This window comes from Bombina bombina, chromosome 6 (genome assembly GCF_027579735.1).
Source record: "Bombina bombina isolate aBomBom1 chromosome 6, aBomBom1.pri, whole genome shotgun sequence".
Lineage (NCBI taxonomy): Eukaryota > Metazoa > Chordata > Amphibia > Anura > Bombinatoridae > Bombina > Bombina bombina.
Window position 1 is genome coordinate 1,071,561,480 of NC_069504.1, and position 19,949 is coordinate 1,071,581,428.

Consider the following 19,949-nt stretch of genomic DNA (forward strand, 5'->3'; position numbering starts at 1 on the left):
AGATTGCAGGGGGTCGAGCAATGAGTTGGAGAACATGAATTGGGTTAGGTGATCAAAAACTAGTTTTTCAAGGAATTTTTAAGCTAGCGGGAACAGTGATATGGGGCGGTAGTTTGCAGGAGAGAGTTAGGGTCAAGGGTGGGTTTTTTGAGGATGGGGGTGACCTTTGCATGTTTGAAGGAGGCAGGGAATGAGCCGGTAGAAAGGGGTAGGTTGAATATGCGAGTAAGAGCCGGAGTGAGGGTGGGTGACAGGGGAGGAATTAGATATATATATATATATATATATATATATATATATATATATATATATATATCCTATAATATAAAAGGCAAAGTTTGTTTGTCCGAAGCTGTCATGCGCAGTAGAGACAGCATGAGGACAAACACACCTGGCCTGACATGCAGTTTGCGGCAGTGGGGCAAAAGTGGGCGTGGCCGGCGCAAGAGAGAGAGACAAAAAAGAGGGGGGAGCGCGGGCGCAAAAGAGAGGGCGAGCGCAAGGGGTGGGACCGCTGTACTGCAAAAATATGGCCTGTGTAAACGGGCTTTAGGACGTGTGTGTGTGTGTGTGTGTATGTGTATGTATATAAAAAATATTCAGGGGTGTGGAAATTTAAAAAATAAAAATAAAAAAAAATACTTGTCCAAGGGACTAAAGCGGGAGCCCAATCTACTTGTCCCTCGTGACAATCTACTTGTCCTGATTTGCAAAATAATTTAAATCAAAACTATTTAAATAAGGTTTTTATTGATAAGGAGACAGACCTAACAATACTTAATCAACAAATGCAAGTAGGTGGTGAGATTAAACAGATTTCCAAATGAGAATTGTAGCTTACTTTATAAAAAAAAAAAAAAAAAACTAAACTTAAAAAGGGACAGTATACTATAAAATTGTTTTTCCCTTAATATGTTTCCAATTACTCTTTTTACCAGCTGCAGAGTATAAAATGTACGAGATTTGCTTTTTTAAGGCTTATCTGTGTATATGAATTAGCTGATTTTGTGTTTTGAAGCCACAACCTAATAACATGGGTTGAGCTTGTAGGTATACAGTAATCAGATCTCATTACTTTATCACATTGTGTAAATATACCTGCTTCTTTATCTTATATCTGTCCATAAACCAACCACCAATACTTGGAGAGAACAATGGAAAATTAACATTTTATTATCTTATCTTTTCTATAACCCACTGAGAGTGTAATGTCTTCTACTGGCTGTGTTAACACAGCTTGGCCTCGTGGCCAAAAACTTTCAGGATGGGTGGGGATATCACAAGCTAAATAAACTAATTCAAATGCCAATATAAGGTCAATGGAAATACTTGTAAAGAATTTAATCCACTTTACCTGCTAGAGTGTATCATTGAGAATAAATTAAAGGGGAGAATCTTTTTGAGTAAACTGTCCCTTTAACGGAGACAACCTCATGCGGCTATTTATATGCATTGAAATGCTTGGTTACACTAGACTAGATGATATAACTGTGTTGGTTATGTAAATCTGGGGAATGGGTAATAAAGGGATTATCTATCTTTTTAAACAATACAATTCTGGAGTAGACTGTTCCTTTAACTTCTTAAATTCAGGAGTAAGCTTTGCAAACCGTGAAAGGCTAGGAGGCGAGGTTAAATTAAAAAATATTTTTTTAGATATGTGTGTGTAACCTATGCAGGGACATGGCAAACTTTATAATTTTATTATTAAAAAAAATGCCATGTTGCTATGTGCCTGCATCATTTGCTGCATTAGTTGTCATTAAAAGTATGGCAGTACTAAAGCAAAGACCAAGCTGAGACGTGAGACATGCGCTGAAACGGCTGCGTGCTATGAAAAAGGAAAAAAAAACAAACAAAAAAAAAAAACGCATTAGCCCTGCTGCTGTCTGCTTGCCCGCAGCAGGACTAAATGTAATAAGAAACCACATGTCCGGCACACAAAACTGTATGTCCCGGGCATCGGGCTATAGGAATTCCACATCCCTGATAATATATATTTTTTTTTTGTGTGTATATATCAATAATCCGCACTTTGCAACCCACTCCCGATAATTACTGGGCCCTGGACAGGTCCGGCTAAATTTACTGGGCCTCAAAAACCCCTGATTTAGAGCATTTATTTGTAGAAAAGGACAACTGGTCAAAATGTATTTATTTATTTATTAATAAAATATTTTACCAGGAAGGATACACTGAGATTTCTCTCGTTTTCAAGTATGTCCTGGATCCACAAAACATTGCAATTGATACAATAGGGTACAATAAAATACAAAAACAATAATAATACACAATATATGCAAAAATTTAACATAGAACAGGTAGGAAATATATAATCAACTATGACAGGTGCATTCTGTTTTGAAATATGTAGAGAGGGATCTCTTAAAGGATATTAGGCTTGGGGAAGGTTTGAAAGTGTGCGGGAGGTCATTCCATAATTGTGGTGCTCTGTAGGAAAAGGAGGATTGAGCTGTTTTCTTTTTGTATTGAAGCAAGCTAAATAATGTGCTGGTACTGGATTGGAGGTTATAGGAGGTGGGAATAGCTGGGGAGAGCATTCTGCTCAGGTGGAGAAGGGGGTTTCCCAGAAAGGGTCTTAAACACAAGGCAGGAAAGATGGAGGTTGCATCTGGATTCCAGCGACAGCCAGTTTAGTTCTTTTAGCATGTCACAATGTGGTGGGTCCTGTAGTTACATTTTAGCACAAAGTGGCAGAATGAATTATACAATGTATTAAGTTTATTAAGGTGAGTTTGCGGTGCATATACCTAGTCCCCATAATCTATGATAGGCATCAGCATTTGCTGTACAATCTTTTCTTTTACTGTAGGGCTGAGGCCGGATTTGTTTCTGTATATGGCACCTAGTTTTGGATATAACAAAAAAGATGCAGTGTGACCTCCAATAATGCAAAGAAAACCAGTTAATATTCATGTTTGAAAACATAGTACTAATATTTTATCTTAGCAAGAATAAAGAAATTAATATTTGGTGGAATAACCCCGATTTTTAATCACAGCTTTAATTTGTCTAGGCATGCTCTCTATGAGTCTTTCACATAGCTGTTAAGTGACTTTATGCAACTCCTAGCACAAACATTAACCCTTTGAGTGCTAAGCACTTTCCCACCTGGGTGCTAAGCTGATTTGAGAGTTTTTTGTTAAATATTTTTTCTTTTTTACTTTTTTTTTTTTCAGATCCCCAAGACTTATACCGTTGGAAAGGTTAGGTTATTATCTTTCTTGGGGGTCTGTAGCTGTTTAGATGCCTGAGACACAGGCTTCTAAGCAGCATGTCCCCTTGCCCTATACTATCCATTGTCTTTTTTTTTTTTTTTTTTTTAATAAAGTTGCGCGGTGAGCCGTTGTTAGCACCTGAGTGGGATACTCTGCAACGGCTCATAGCCGTCGCTAGCACAAGGGGTTAAAGCAGCTCAGCTTTGTTTGATGGCCTGTAACCATCCATTTTCCTCTTGATCACATTCCAGAAGTTTTTAATGGAGTTCTGGATATTGTGCTGGCTATGACAGGGTCTTGATCTGGTGGTCCTGCATCCACACCTTGATTAAGCTGGATGTATGGCATGGAGCAGTGTACTGCTGAAAAAAAAAATCCTAAAATTTGGGAACATTATCAAAACAGAAGAAAGCAAGTTTTCTTCCAGGATAACATTGTATGTGGCTTCATTCATGCGTCCTTCACAAAGATAAACATGCTTGATTCCAGCCTAGCTAAAGCACCCCCTGATCATCACCAAATTACACCGTGACTTGCAAGCCTCTCCAGTCTCTATCTAACCATTAGATGACCAGGTGTTGGGCAAAGCTGAAAAATGAACTCATCAGAGATAATGACCTGGAATCTGGCAGATTTGTCTTTGTAAAGGATGCATAAATCAAGCCATGTACAAGCTTATCTTGGAAGAAACCTTGCTTCCTTCTGCTCTGACAATGTTATCCAACTCTGAGGATAGTTTGTTTCCAGTAGGACAATGCTCCATGCCAGACAGATCAATCAAGGTGTGGATAGAGGACCACCAGATCAAGACCCTGCTATGGCCAGCTCAATCTCCAGACCTGAACCCCACAGGGTTATTCCACCAAATCTTAATTTCTGAACGCTTGCTAAGATAAAACATTAGTATTTTGATGTTTAAAAATGAACGGGTTTTCTTTAAAATTATTAGAGGTCTGAAAACACTGCGTTTTTTTGACCAGTTGTCATTACCTGCAAATATATGCCCTAAATGACAATATTTTTATTTTGAAAATGGTGTATATATAAAATGCTACACTGAATAGCTTTAAAGTATAGCAGAGATTCAAGTGAACAGCAACATCCCTGTTACATTTTATATTTATGACCCTTTAATAATAATAATAATAATAATAATAATAATAATAATAAGCGGGCGCCGGGGAAGCACATTCATCATAAATGCGCAAAAGCACAGTTTAAAAAAAATGGATCTCTTCATACTGAGCACAAATGCACACCTGCATGTTAATATATTTTCAAGCAATATAAGCAGTGCACAGTTGTATTCATATAAATAAAATTCACCTGACAATATTATACAAGAGACTGATTACACCACTAGGCATAATATATAACAAGTATTGTAGTGTTCAGACAGACAATAGTCTGCATGACTTGTTTAAACAGAATTTGCTGTAATGCAAACAGTGATATAGAATCCCAAAGTATGAGGTTTGTTTTTAACATAGTTATAAAAAACGTCAGCAAAAGTCTAGATTTATATGTGTATCATTGATAATAACAGGCTTTTATTAAAGGGAAAGTAAAGTCAAAATTAAACTTCAGATTCAGATAGGAAATTACTTTAACTTTATGATCCAATTCACTTCTACCACCATTTTTTTGCTTTCTTTGCATCCTTTTTTGAAGGGCAAATCTAGGTAAGAGTGGCAACACACTACTGGGTGCTAGTAAGCACATCTGGTGAGCCAATAACAAGAGGCGTATGTATACAGCCACCAATCTCCAGTTAGCTCCAAGTAATGCATTGCTGCTCCTGAGCCTACCTAGGTATGTTTTTCAACTAAGGATACCAAGAGAACAGCGCACGTTCCAGAACAGAAGCAAACTGGACAGTAATGATTATTCAGATGGAACAAGCAATTTTATACAGTTTAATTTTGACTTTACTGTCACTTTAAATCACAAACGCGTGCTTCCATATTGATCATTGGGAAAAGTAGTATACGGTTTGTTTAAATTCAGCCCTGTGTCAATTTCACTGTGAAAGAACGAAAAAGGGTCGTGTGATTGAGTAACTCGTTTAGGAATATGTTGTATAAATCATGACAGAGCTAAGCCCACTCGTGCAGGGTCACCCACCCACCAGGTGTCAGTGCATTACCGGCTGTACATCCGGGACCTCACCTGCATATTGGGCACGAAGCCCTTGCGGATCCGCCAGCAGTTCTTGTGGATCTTATCCAGATACTGTAACTCGTCATTGTAGCTACGGCTCATGGTGTCAGCTCCTCACACAGGCACTCGGCAACTGGACAAGCACTCAAAACGGAACTCGGCATACGTCACTTCCGTAGTCCGTACGGTGGCCGAGCAGTGCCAAACATTACTATAGGTAGGTAGTAGACAGCAATAGCTCTTTAACAAAGCACTATGGTATTATCTCTTGTTGTTTTAATGACAACACAGAGATTCATTTTTTCCCCCCGTATAATCTTTCTTTAAACTCAATTGCACTCCCCAATATGGCGGTGAAACGTTGCTACATTTTCTGTCACATTAGTGTATATATAAAACAATGGTATTTGCCTCACTTCCGACACATTGTGCTATATGTGGGCGGAGTCCCACACTATTATGGGCGGGGTAATGTCACGTGCTACTGACATGTTCCCGCCCTACATGTTACTTGAGGGAACGCAGCAAAGCGGTGAAGCATTTGAGTTCAGGTGAGGAGAGTTTATCTGGGGGTTTATAACCAGATCCGTTATGGGGGTCTCACATGCGACACCTCACAGGGCTGTTTGTGAGACGCACAAGATAACTGACCAGGGAGGTGTCAGTTAGTTACTAGAAAGTTCTCATCATAATGGAGAATGATTGCGCAGATGGATTTTTTTTTTAATTTTATCAAATACTTCAGCATCCGTGTACAAATCGTGTTAGATCAGTTACTTGTAGGAATTTAAAATGTCAAATGCACATGGCGGTGAATATCAATGTAAAATATAAACATTTCTGCAATATACTTCTATTGGCAATAATGCTTCTAAATAAAAGTTATTACTGGTTCAGTGGCAAATGCACACATGATTTGTGTTGTAGAAGAGCATCAGGATTCTAACACCCAGTCATGGTGTATTGAGTCAATGTCAGCACTGCTGATTAACATGATGTGGTGCATAAAGCGCTCAGCATATCTGCGTATACCACTGAGAAACAGTAATCAACTAGAAGCAGTTTTTTTCAATGGAAGTTTATCACAAAAATGCTTTTATTTAAAAATAAAAATGCACCCATGCACATTTCAAAGTTAACATTTATATCTCTTAAAATGTTTTTTTTTAGCCTGTAGAATCACCTTCAACCAACACAGGAATTGTGTCAGGTTCAATAAATTGCAGGTGAGAGATGCAGAATGTGTGACAAATAAATAAATGACCTTCCCAACAATGTTTGACAGATGGAGAAATGGCTTCCAGTGGTGTGGAATAGGTCCGGGGTTTACAAATTTCTTCTAAATCTCTGAGCCAACCAATAAATTTAGGAGCCAGATTTTTTTTTTTTAAACGGAGATTAAACCTTGTTCCTTTAGTACATAAAAATAAAATTATATATATGTGTATATATAAACACTGTTATATCAATATACTTTTTATTTCTATGATTACCTGTATCCCTAAGCCCATGCAGACTGCATCTTATCTCAGTACCTGCTTTTTACAATCTTGCATTTTAGCTAATTAATGCTGATTCTCAGGAAACCATTCTCCATGGGAGTGAGCACAATGTTATTTATATGTCACACATTAAATAGCACTGTCTGGCTGTATTGCAAGATTGTAAAAAGCTTAAAAAAAAGCACTGAGATAAGGGGCTTAGAAAAAGGCAATCTTACAGGTCATAAAGTATATTAATACTGTATAACAATGTTTGTTGGGGAATGAGTTTTAAAGGGACATTCAACACTTACTGTAACATGTTTTGATATTGTAAATAAAAAAACGGAGGTCCGCTTACACTATACCCCTCCTCCCTTGCCGCCTTGCTTCTGTCCTAATCAGCGGCGCTAACTACTCTAATACCCGGTAAATATGGATGCCGAACTCCCCCCACTATTACGTAGCTGCCTTCTTCTTCAACTGATAAGCAAATCAGAATCCAGTCCTCGGACAGAAATTGCATAACATTCTTGCAAAATTACTGCTATATAGTGCTCCAGACTTTCTATGTACACCACACTATGAGCCAGATTACAAGTGGTGCGCTAACAGATTTTCTCGATGACATGCTAACTGCGTTAAAAGTAAACTTTTAATGCAGATGGCTTAGCGCATTTATTACAAATTGAAAGTAAAAAGTTAGCACGAGAGTGAAACTGATGCTCCTTATCTTTAGGACTTTGGATATTGCGGCCTTTCTAACTTGTGCGCTACCCCAACACGCATTAGACCAACTGCACTAAACTCTGAAGGTAGCTATGCATATTTTACATTCTAATGCTCTTCACATAGAAAAAAAAATTCTTTTTATTTTTAAATATATATATATCTATGCATTGTGCCCTATGGCTAGCACTCTATTGGCTAAGAGGTTGAAACACCACCTCATTGTGAAAATAGCATTTTGCTGTGTGCGGGTGGAGCCGCTCAGCTTGGCATAAACTGAAGGGAAATAAAGAAACTTTCAGCATGAAGTTTTTTTATACTTCATGACTGAAAGTCCCCTTTATTTATAGCACTGGTAAATCCTAGCGTTTCTAAAACGCTAGGATTTCCTTCACTTTATACTAAAATCTGCCTTTCTAAAATTCTTTGAGAGACTTTTCCCTACTCCAAGACTTGTTAAATAATTTCGCCAGAGAGGAGAGATTTTGGTAATTGGGCACTCAGAGTTAAGAATTCTGCATATGCGTAATTCAAACATTTTACAGTGAATTAAATATTGATATCATATAAACAGTTCAATAGTTGAGAGACAGTGAAGTATGTTACAGTGACTTGGAACTTTCTGTTTTGTTTGTGGTCTATGAATTTAAAGGGACAGTATACACTCATTTTCATATAACTGCATGTAATAGACACTACTATAAAGAATAAGATGCACAGATACTGATATAAAAATCCAGTATAAAACTGTTTAAAAACGTACTTAGAAGCTCTCAGTTTAGCTCTGTTGAAAAGGTAGCTGGAAAGCCCACTGCAAGTGGCAAATAAGACACTCCTCCCCCCTCCCCCTTCTTTTGCATATGAAAAGACCCTTTACACAAACAGGAGCAAGCTGGAGAAGGTAGCTGACGGTATTTTCATAAAACTTTGGGGCTTGGTTAGGAGTCTGAAAATCAGAGCAATGTTCTTTAAAAATAAGCAAAATTATATATTTTTTTAAAAAAACTAACTTATGGGCTTTATAAATAGATCATCTACAAAACATTTATGCAAAGAAAAAATGAGTGTATAATGGCCCTTTAAATCAAGCCATTCAGAAGTGAAACTGAAAGCCATTTATGTTATTGTTATGAAAATGATACTAGTGTTTGCAAAGGGCTGTGCTTACAGACTCAGAGCAGTCCTATTTCAGACAAGAGTTTGCTGGTGCTGGAGCTAATAGACTATAAATAGAGGGTTTTGAAGAATTAGAACTGAGTGGCATACTTTGTCATGGTCCATAGTTAGTAGCTCCTAATTTAGAGACTCAGAATGCCATCTGTTAAATATAGGGTTAGTGAGGTACTGGTCTAGATTACCTACCAGCAATTCCAGTTTCTTATATTCCTCTGTTAATATATTATGGTGAAATGATTGAAGTTTAGTGAAGAGGCCCAGGCCCTATAGAATAACATTTAAACCAGAGAGACTGTTAGTGAATCTAGTAATAATTCTTGCTTGGTTTAAAGCATATCAGGTATGTAGGGGGTCACAGTGTTTGTAATTAACTTATGGCTTCAGGTGTGGTCTCCAAGACCTTTTTCTGGCAGTGAATAGTTTACCTTGGGAGTCTGATAGCAAAGAGGAGGCATCATTTTTACTTTTTTGAAGTCTAGCAGTTACTGTTAATATGTTAGGAATCTATAATATTATTCAAGCAATGCATTATTTCTCATTTTAGAGTACAGTTACTATAGCATAAAGCCTTAGATGTCATTTAGTTCTTTAGATAGCCTGATAACAGGGTCTGTACTTACATATTATCTGTATTTTTAGATAGTATAATTACATATATTAAGTTCCGTGGCTTGTCGTGAGTGAAAATGAGGCTGCGAGTGAGAGTGAGAAAACAGACACATCGCCTGGAGTTGGAGGAGGAGAAGCCAACACTGGGAGACTTGAGGAAAAAACTCTCCACATCTTTCCTCCCCTCTTTAGGTTACAGGTAAATCATTTTTTTGTCTAACTGCAGACAATAATCTTTATATCTACAGCTTATTCCAGCAATAAAATATGTGAAAAACACATTCAGACTGCCATACTTCTGCAGATGGGTAACCGATTTGGTTTATATAAAACACACTAAAGCAGCATGTATCTCTTAACACTACAGCTATATATCCTATTGTTATTGCTAAAAACATATAGATTTCCGTGCAGGTTAATTCAGTCACTTACTTATTAATTTATTTAAGCTGAATACACGTAACTCACGTTTGTCTAAACTTGATAAATTGCTCTTATAAGCCTGTGCACTGAAAAAAGTTGAAAAATATTTCTTAAATGATGGAACCTGATTACCTTTGTAATAGTACAATGACTGACCCTGTTTCTTTAGTTCTGCAAGGGATGTAAATATATCAGATTCCAAACAGATGTTTAAAAGACTGTGATACAGTGCTAAACTAACGTTACAAATAAGTGACAGTGCATTAAAGTTAGCAGAATTCTGTTGTGTTTTTTTTTACAGCATGGAAGAGACCTTCATCATAAGTCTAAATGGTAGAGACCCACTGACTGAGGATCCAGATATGCTGGAGTCCTGCGGCATCATACCTGGGGATCTGATTGTTGTGCTGGTGTCTGACTCACAGTCTCCTACTGCCCCGACACTGCCACATTCCTCACTGCTTGAGGGCAACCAGAACATGTCTGCTGCACCTGATGGTCCAGGACAGTCCTCAAGCACAACGGGCGTTGATCAAAACCCCCAAACAGAAAATGTTGGTGCAGGGACACAAAGCACAATTAAGGTAAATGTATTGAGGGTTACACAGTTAATTAGCATGCACCTCTTTGCTTGTTCAAATGTTTTTATATTGTGAGTGATCTAGTAATTGTTATGTAAATCTATCTATCTATATCACATCATTCTGATTCAATGATTTGAATACAATCATCATTTCAATGTAATGTTTTATTATGTTATACATTATTAATAAATAGATTTAAAAAAATCAAGTAAAATTATTTGCTACTGTAAAATGAACTTTTTGTTTTTTTCCCTCAAGTTTATTTGTTTTTGTCTTATGACCAGTGACCCTCTTAACAATGCCAAAATTCTACTTGTATTGTTGTAGCTCAAGGTTATACAATTGTTTTAATTATGTTAATAAACTATTTAAAAGTGTATAACTACCCCTTCCCCCTACCTCATAAGGGGGGCAGAAAAGATTATCTGAATCACAAATGCTGTCAAGACAGCAGAATATTTATTTATTTATATGAAAACATGACTAAACTATTGTAACTCTCCAATATTGAATTCATACATAACATTTTCATTGGATTTATTTAGCAAAATATATTTTTATTTTTGTAGTATTATACTGCATATTTGTACATATTTTTTAATATTTCTCTCTCAAGATTTTTTTCTATATAATGTATTTAAATATTTCATATGTTATAACTTTTCTGCTTATATAATATTAGACCTAGGTGTCTTGAATTTATTTTTCAGAATAACCTCTCTAAGGCACAGGTACAAACAGGATAGACAAGGCTTACAAGTAGTCAGCCTGTCCTCATGGGATTACATTTGCTGCCTGCATTTACCATGCAAAACTGTCCCCTGCTTTCATTAAAGCAGTGCTGCCCTTCTGCAATCACCCCATTCAGATCAGTCTGGAATGTTTTTAATGGGACATTAAAGACTTTGAGTTAGTAATATAAAATTATAAACTGTATAAAAAAACTCTGCAATATACTTTCATTATTTGTTTTGTCCCCTTTTCCTGTAATCCCATTCTGAAATTTTCAGTTCATGTTATAAATGGAAGTACAGAACACTGTTATATTCTACACAACCATTAGCTGAACACTAGTGACCTATTTATAACTGTCCCTAATAGACCACAGCATAGAAGGTAACCTAAGTTACAACATGGCAGCTCCGATTTTTTTTGTTGTTGTCGATATTTAAACAGCTAATGAAACTTAAAAAAAATACATCTGTTATTCTCAGACTAATCTTTTCTTTGAATGGTTCATTCTATCTAGCATTTATTTAGTATCTAATGTCCCTTTAATATGCCACCTCCGAGGTGATGGTGAAGTTTTGTTGCAAACATGAGCAAGCCTGTAACCGAAAGGGCCATTAGTATTTTGATAAGACTAACCCTTGTATGTTATTCCTAATATTATTTTAACAATCAAAACACTTGGCTAGATTAGCCTTAAAAAGCAGCGTTGAGAGGTCCTAACGCTGCTTTTTAACGCCCGCTGGTATTACGAGCCTTGCAGGTACAGGTGTACTGCTCACTTTTTTGGCCAGACTCGGAAATACCACAAATCCACTTCCGTCAATTGCGTATCCTATATTTTCAATGGGACTCAAAACTGAGCAGTACACCCTCTCCTGTCAAGCCTGGTACCGCAATTTAAAGTCAGTAGTTAGGAGTTTTACACTACAACGCTGTAGCATAAAACTCTTAACTAAAGTGCTAAAAAGTACACTAACACCCATAAACTACCTATTAACCCCTAAACCGAGGCCCCCCCCCCCATATCGCAAACACTAAAATAAATATTTTAACCCCTAATCTGCTGAACCGGACATCGCCGCCACTATAATAACTATATTAACCCCTAAACTGCCACACTCCCGCATCGCAAACATTAGTTAAATTTTATTAACCCCTAATCTGCCGTCCCTAACATCGCCGCCACCTACTTACATTTATTAACCCCCTAATCTGCCGCCCCCAACGTCGCCGCCGCCACTATATTAAATGTATTAACCCCTAAACCTAAGTCTAACCCTACCCCCCCAACTTAAATATAATTACAATAAATCTAAATAAAATTACTACAATTGCCTAAATAATTCCTATTTAAAACTAAATACTTATCTATAAAATAAACCCTAAACTAGCTACAATATAACTAATAGTTACATTGTAGCTAGCTTAGGGTTTATTTTTATTTTACAGGTAACTTTGTATTTATTTTAACTAGGTAGAATAGTTATTAAATACTTATTAACTATTTAATAACTACCTAGGTAAAATAAAGACAAATTTACCTGTAAAATAAAACCTAACCTAAGTTACAATAACACGTAACACCACTATAATCAAATAAATTAACTAAATTAAATACAATTAATTACAATTAAATAAAATTATCTAAAGTATGAAAAAAAACAAACACTAAATTACAGAAAATAATAAAATAATTACAAGATTTTTAAACTAATTACACCTACTCTAATCCCCCTAACAAAATAAAAAAGCCCCCCAAAATAAAAAAAGCCCTTCCCTACACTAAATTACAAATAGCCCTTAAAAGTGCCTTTTGCGGGGCATTGCCCCAAAGTAATCAGCTCTTTTACCTGTAAAAAAAAATTACAACCCCCCCCCCCAACATTAAAACCCACCACCCACACAACCAACCCTACTCTAAAACCCACCCAATCCCCCCTTAAAAAAAACTAACACTAACCCCTTGAAGATCATCCTATCGTGAGACGTCTTCACCCAACCGGGCAGAAGTGGTCCTCCAGACGGGCAGAAGTCTTCATCCAACCAGGCAGAAGTGGTCCTCCAGTCGGGCAGAAGTCTTCATCCAGACGGCATCTTCTATCTTCATCCATCCGGCGCGGAGCATCCTCTTCATCCGTAGTCTTCTTACTAAATGACGGTACCTTTAAGTGACGTTATCCAAGATGGCGTCCCTTCAATTCCGATTGGCTGATAGAATTCTATCAGCCAATCGGAATTAAGGTAGAAAAAATCCTATTGGCTGATGCAATCAGCCAATAGGATTGAAGTTCAATCCTATTGGCTGATCCAATCAGCCAATAGGATTGAGCTGGCATTCTATTGGCTGTTCCAATCAATTGCATCAGCCAATAGGATTTTTTCTACCTTAATTCCGATTGGCTGATAGAATTCTATCAGCCAATCGGAATTGAAGGGAAGCTATCTTGGATGACGTCACTTAAAGGTACCGTCCTTTCGTAAGAAGACTCCGGGTGAAGAGGATGCTCTGCGTCGGATGGACCCGCTCCGCGCCGGATGGATGAAGATAGAAGATGCCGTCTGGATGAAGGCTTCTGCCCGTCTGGAGGACCACTTCTGCCCGGTTGGATGAAGACTTCTGCCCGTCTGGAGGACCACTTCTGCCCGGTTGGGTGAAGACATCTCATGGTAGGGTGATCTTCAAGGGGTTAGTGTTAGTTTTTTTTAAGGGGGGATTGGGTGGGTTTTAGAGTAGGGTTGGTTGTGTGGGTGGTGGGTTTTAATGTTGGGGGGGGGGTTGTAATTTTTTTTATAGGTAAAAGAGCTGATTACTTTGGGGCAATGCCCCGCAAAAGGCACTTTTAAGGGCTATTTGTAATTTAGTGTAGGGTAGGGCTTTTTTTTATTTTGGGGGCTTTTTTATTTTGTTAGGGGAATTAGATTAGGTGTAATTAGTTTAAAAATCTTGTAATTATTTTATTATTTTCTGTAATTTAGTGTTTTTTTTTTCATACTTTAGATAATTTTATTTAATTGTAATTAATTGTATTTAATTATAGTGTAGTGTTAGTGTAACTTAGGTTTTATTTTACAGGTAAATTTGCCTTTATTTTAACTAGGTAGTTATTATATAGTTAATAACTATTCTACCTAGTTAAAATAAATACAAAGTTGCCTGTAAAATAAAAATAAACCCTAAGCTAGCTACAATGTAACTATTGGTTATATTGTAGTTAGCTTAGGGTTTATTTTATAGGTATTTAGTTTTAAATAGGAATGATTTAGTTAATTGTATTAATTTTATTTAGATTTATTGTAATTGTATTTAAGTTAGGGGAGGTTAGGTTTAGACTTAGGTTTAGGGGTTAATAACTTTATTATAGTGATGGCGACGTTGTGGGCGGCAGATTAGGGGTTAATAAATGTAGTTAGGTTGCGGCGACATTGGGGGCGGCAGATTAGGGGTTAATAAATATAATGTAGGGTTCAGCGATGTCGGGGGCGGCAGATTAGGGGTTAATAAGTGTAAAATTAGGGATGTTTAGACTCGGGGTTCATGTTAGGGTGTTAAGTGTAGACATAAATGTATTTTCCCCATAGGAATCAATGGGGCTGCGTTAGGAGCTTTACGCTGCTTTTTTGCAGGTGTTAGGTTTTTTTCAGCCGGCTCTCCCCCATTGATTCCTATGGGGAAATTGTGCACGAGCACGTTTAGCCAGCTCACCGCTAACGTAAGCAGTGCTGGTATTGAGGTGAGATGTGGAGCAAAATTTTGCTCTTCGCTCACTTTTTTGCGGTTAACGCTAGGTTTCTAAAAACCTGTAATACCAGCGCTGTCTGTAAGTGAGCGGTGAGCATAAACTGCTCGTTAGCACCGCATCCCTCCTAAAGCAAAACTCGTAATCTAAGTGACTGTTTGTAACACAATACTAAATGAATATTCCAATACTGTATATAACAACCATTACTAAATTAACACTTTCATAGATCACAGTGTATTCATTTTATAGCCTTTTAAAGCATGTATTAGTCATTGCAGTATATAATACACCTTTCTGTGTAGTACATAGTTGTAGATAATGCTTATTACCCTATATACCAGCTAACATAACTACATTTAACATCTCCATAGGAAAGAGGATAAATAAGTGTAACATCTGAATTCATTGAAAAAAGTGTTTTTGAGAATGAACGTGGATCAGTCATTTACATGGTTCAGGGTAAAACAAAACAAAATTGAAACAAAACTTGCTGTAGCGCCTGTAAACTTTTCACAAGCTAAGTAAAGTAGTTTTATGTACCATTTCAATGATTGTATTGTGTGTTTTTGTGTGCACACATACATATACTGTATGTAGAGCAATATATTTTCACTAGTCCCAGGTGTTTAAGAAATTGTAGTACGGGAGTAACACATTTTTGCCTTCTGACTAGTAACTTTTTTTTATCTGCCTGAACACATTTAGTGATATCTTCCATGTAGTTTTTCCACTAAGGTTAATATGTAGTGTGACATCTGCAAATTCTGTAATTTAGTGATGCATAATATCCAGCCCATTTGCATTACAGCATAATATGTAAGATGTTGGCTATAACAGGATGCATATTTATTTCCTGAGTTAAGCTTTAAAGACATTTATGTATCTTGCCTTATATAAATATATTCTTAAATTGTTATGTCTATAACTATATTAAACTGTACAGGTTGGAGTGAGTGTATCAGATACAAATCCAGCTTTGGAAATGCCCACCGATGATGATGATATCAAGGCCGTGAGGTCTCCCTGGGAGCCAATGCTGTGCAGTGAGGCTGTGGATGGGAAAATCCCACATTCCCTGGAGACTCTGTACTGTACTGCAGGCTGCATCTGTGCTAATGATGCACTGATAGTGGTCATCCATTTGCTAATGCTGGAGACTGGGTACTTGCAACAGGTAGGATATTAATGTTTTATTTAAATGTTAGAGTTGGGTAAAACATCTACAATTGCAGGATTATGTCATATCATGTGTAAATAAAAAGCTTTGTGTCAGAATTAACGGGGATCAATCAGTTATGGGATTCTTGGTTCTTTTTAGGACGATTAAAGGGACATGATTCAAATAGCGCTTACAATGTTAAACAACTTTTCAGTTTTCTTCTGCTATCATATTTGCTTCATTCTATTAGTATTATTTTAATGAAGGTTAAAAATTGTAACCAATTCTGACTGACTCTAGTCTGTGCATAGAATGCTTGAAATGTTTCCTAAGTTAAGATCTCTTTTCTATTTAAATATAAAAAAGAGAGAAGTCCTCAATCTGGGAACGAATAATAGCTTGTTCTATGGCTAGTTACCACCCTAGGAGCAGCCTCTTTTTACTCAACATGTGCCTTTCACAGAAAAGTACTTTCCTGTAGCATATCAGTCTGCCCCTGACTAAACATTACAGTCCAGTCCCGAAATACTACACATTTTCTCTCTGAACGGCAAAACCCCATACGTACGTCCTAGGCCTAGTGTGGACCTCATCAGTGAGGTGCAGCCATATCCCTTTAGGTACATTAAGCAACGGTTTCATGTCTAGTGTCCCACATCACCCTTAGGGAGACTTCCCCAAGGTTCATAATTTGCATACACAAAAAGAGCAGCGTCCAACCTATTTGTAAATTCTGATACGCAACACCACTTCTAGTAATATATGATATTTATTAAATATACAATAATAAATTATCATTAGTGAACCAACTAGTTGGGAAGTTACCTTTTGATGGTGCAATTGAAAGAGTGTCTAGAATATTGTTGCCAAGATTGCTATATAATATGCTCTCATAGAATGGAGGGATGTTTCAACAAACAATACCACAGTAAATTACCAAAGTTTTGTATTGCTGTGTGTATTATTGACTTATATGGCTTGTAATTTAGAAGAGCAAGGACATACACCATGGAAGAAGATGGAGACGCTGCCAGGGTCTAAAGTAGCAGTATTGTGATAGTTTATCTGTTTTATTTTTTCATCAAGTTTATTTACGCATTTGCTATTCGTACCCCTGCTATGCATTGATCTTTCCTCTAGGGCCATTAGACATCTTCATGCCACTTTTTTTTTTTTGCAGGGTGCAGATGCCAAGATCATGTGCATGCCAGAGGCGTGGCGCAGTGGAGGTGTCTACAAGCTACACTACACTCATCCCCTTTGTAATGAAAACTCTGTCACTCTAACTTGCGTGCCTCTGGGAAAGTTCATTGTTGTAAATGGTAATACATTTAAACAACTGTTTTATTTTTTATTGCAAAGATACCAAGTAAATTTGTTTATTGCACAGGGAATTTGTAAAATAATAAATACTGCATGTCAATGGATTGACCTCCATCCTGTTAATGTTAACGGATATTTTATTGCAAGACCAGAGAGTCATATTTTGCTTTATTTCATATTTACTACTGAGTGCAGTTTTATGAAGTACAGGAAATAAAATAACATATTTACAGATAAAACATAATAGGATAAATGTGTCCACGGAAATAGGGCCCTCAGTTCCTCCTCTGTTTGTTTGATAAATTTTGTCCTGTCACTTACAAATATTGTATAATCGTTTTACTGTTATCTGCTGTACCCATGGACAGCGCTGCAGATTTTTTTGGTGCTTTATAAATAAAGCATAATAATAATAATTTGAGTGGTGCAGAGAAAATTGGAATGTTCATGAACAGTCCAGAGTGTACCCAAACCTCATTGTTTCCTGCTCAGAGATGGTATCACTTTTGTACACTGGATCATATTTTAGATGAGTTATATAAACGTAACTATGGGGTCAATCACCATTCTGATGTTAAAGTCCCCATAGACTTTAATGGTGGTTGTCTGTCTGTTTAAAAACATTCAATACATCTTTTTTTCAAAGGGATTGTGATCAACCCCTATGTTAATTTTAGTTTGTCTTTATTTCTCCTACATTGGTGTGTTCGGTCCACGGCTTCATCCTTACTTGTGGGATATTCTCATTCCCTACAGATATGGCAAAGAGAGCACACAGCAAAAGCTGTCCATATAGCCCCCCCCCTGGCTCCGCCCCCCAGTCATTCTCTTTGCCGCTCTGAACAAGTAGCATCTCCACGGGGATGGTAAAGAGTATGTGGTGTTAGTTGTAGTTTTATTTCTTCTATCAAGAGTTTGTTATTTTAAAATAGTGCCGGTTTGTACTATTTACTCTACAACAGAAAGTGATGAAGATTTCTGTTAAAAGAGGAGTATGATTTAACACCAGTAACTAAAATCCATTGCTGTTCCCACGCAGGACTGTTGAAACCAGAGAACTTCAGTTGGGGGTAACAGTTTGCAGACTTATCTGCTTCAGGTATGACCAGTCTCTTTTCTAACAAGACCTAGTAATGCTAGAAGACTGTCAGTTTTCCCTTATGGGATCGGTAAGCCATTTTCTTAGACTCGGTAACAGAATTAAGGCTTATAAATTGGGCTCTATGCTGGTTGACACTTTTGTGGGCTAAATCGATTTATTTATATCATATTTATATGACATTTGGAGTGTTTTGCAAACTTTACAGGGAGTGCAGAATTATTAGGCAAGTTGTATTTTTGAGGATTAATTTTATTATTGAACAACAACCATGTTCTCAATGAACCCAAAAAACTCATTAATATCAAAGCTGAATAGTTTTGGAAGTAGTTTTTAGTTTGTTTTTAGTTATAGCTATTTTAGGGGGATATCTGTGTGTGCAGGTGACTATTACTGTGCATAATTATTAGGCAACTTAACAAAAAACAAATATATACCCATTTCAATTATTTATTTTTACCAGTGAAACCAATATAACATCTCAACATTCACAAATATACATTTCTGATATTCAAAAACAAAACAAAAACAAATCAGTGACCAATATAGCCACCTTTCTTTGCAAGGACACTCAAAAGCCTGCCATCCATGGATTCTGTCAGTGTTTTGATCTGTTCACCATCAACATTGCGTGAAGCAGCAACAACAGCCTCCCAGACACTGTTCAGAGAGGTGTACTGTTTTCCCTCCTTGTAAATCTCACATTTGATGATGGACCACAGGTTCTCAATGGGGTTCAGATCAGGTGAACAAGGAGGCCATGTCATTAGATTTTCTTCTTTTATACCCTTTCTTGCCAGCCACGCTGTGGAGTACTTGGACGCGTGTGATGGAGCATTGTCCTGCATGAAAATCATGTTTTTCTTGAAGGATGCAGACTTCTTCCTGTACCACTGCTTGAAGAAGGTGTCTTCCAGAAACTGGCAGTAGGACTGGGAGTTGAGCTTGACTCCATCCTCAACCCGAAAAGGCCACACAAGCTCATCTTTGATGATACCAGCCCAAACCAGTACTCCACCTCCACCTTGCTGGCGTCTGAGTCGGACTGGGGCTCTCTGCCCTTTACCAATCCAGCCACGGGCCCATCCATCTGGCCCATCAAGACTCACTCTCATTTCATCAGTCCATAAAACCTTAGAAAAATCAGTCTTGAGATATTTCTTGGCCCAGTCTTGACGTTTAAGCTTGTGTGTCTTGTTCAGTGGTGGTCGTCTTTCAGCCTTTCTTACCTTGGCCATGTCTCTGAGTATTGCACACCTTGTGCTTTTGGGCACTCCAGTGATGTTGCAGCTCTGAAATATGGCCAAACTGGTGGCAAGTGGCATCTTGGCAGCTGCACGCTTGACTTTTCTCAGTTCATGGGCAGTTATTTTGCGCTTTGGTTTTTCCACACGCTTCTTGCGACCCTGTTGACTATTTTGAATGAAACGCTTGATTGTTCGATGATCACGCTTCAGAAGCTTTGCAATTTTAAGAGTGCTGCATCCCTCTGCAA

The 19,949-nt window shown here is 37.4% G+C and overlaps 2 protein-coding genes across 5 annotated transcripts in view; one reads left to right on the plus strand and one right to left on the minus strand.

Moving 5' to 3' along the window:
• RTCB (RNA 2',3'-cyclic phosphate and 5'-OH ligase) overlaps positions 1–5,554 on the minus strand; it is a 36,530-nt gene extending 30,976 nt beyond the window's left edge. Inside the window, exon 1 of the mRNA XM_053718963.1 lies at positions 5,409–5,554. Coding sequence (XP_053574938.1) covers positions 5,409–5,501 — 93 coding nt within the window. The 5' untranslated portion in view covers positions 5,502–5,554. The remainder of the gene's footprint in view (positions 1–5,408) is intronic.
• Positions 5,555–5,898: 344 nt separating this feature from the next.
• The window catches only part of FBXO7 (F-box protein 7), a 109,403-nt gene continuing 95,352 nt past the window's right edge, over positions 5,899–19,949 (plus strand). The window contains exons 1-6 of one of the 4 annotated variants that reach the window (XM_053718964.1): positions 5,925–5,950; positions 6,570–6,625; positions 9,425–9,593; positions 10,119–10,401; positions 15,817–16,047; positions 17,213–17,354. In XM_053718964.1, coding sequence (XP_053574939.1) covers positions 9,472–9,593; positions 10,119–10,401; positions 15,817–16,047; positions 17,213–17,354 — 778 coding nt within the window. In that variant the 5' untranslated portion in view covers positions 5,925–5,950; positions 6,570–6,625; positions 9,425–9,471. Of the gene's footprint in view, positions 5,951–6,569; positions 6,626–7,645; positions 7,696–8,803; positions 9,126–9,424; positions 9,594–10,118; positions 10,402–15,816; positions 16,048–17,212; positions 17,355–19,949 lie in introns of those variants that run through there. The other 3 variants (XM_053718966.1, XM_053718967.1, XM_053718965.1) reach the window with 3 other exon arrangements.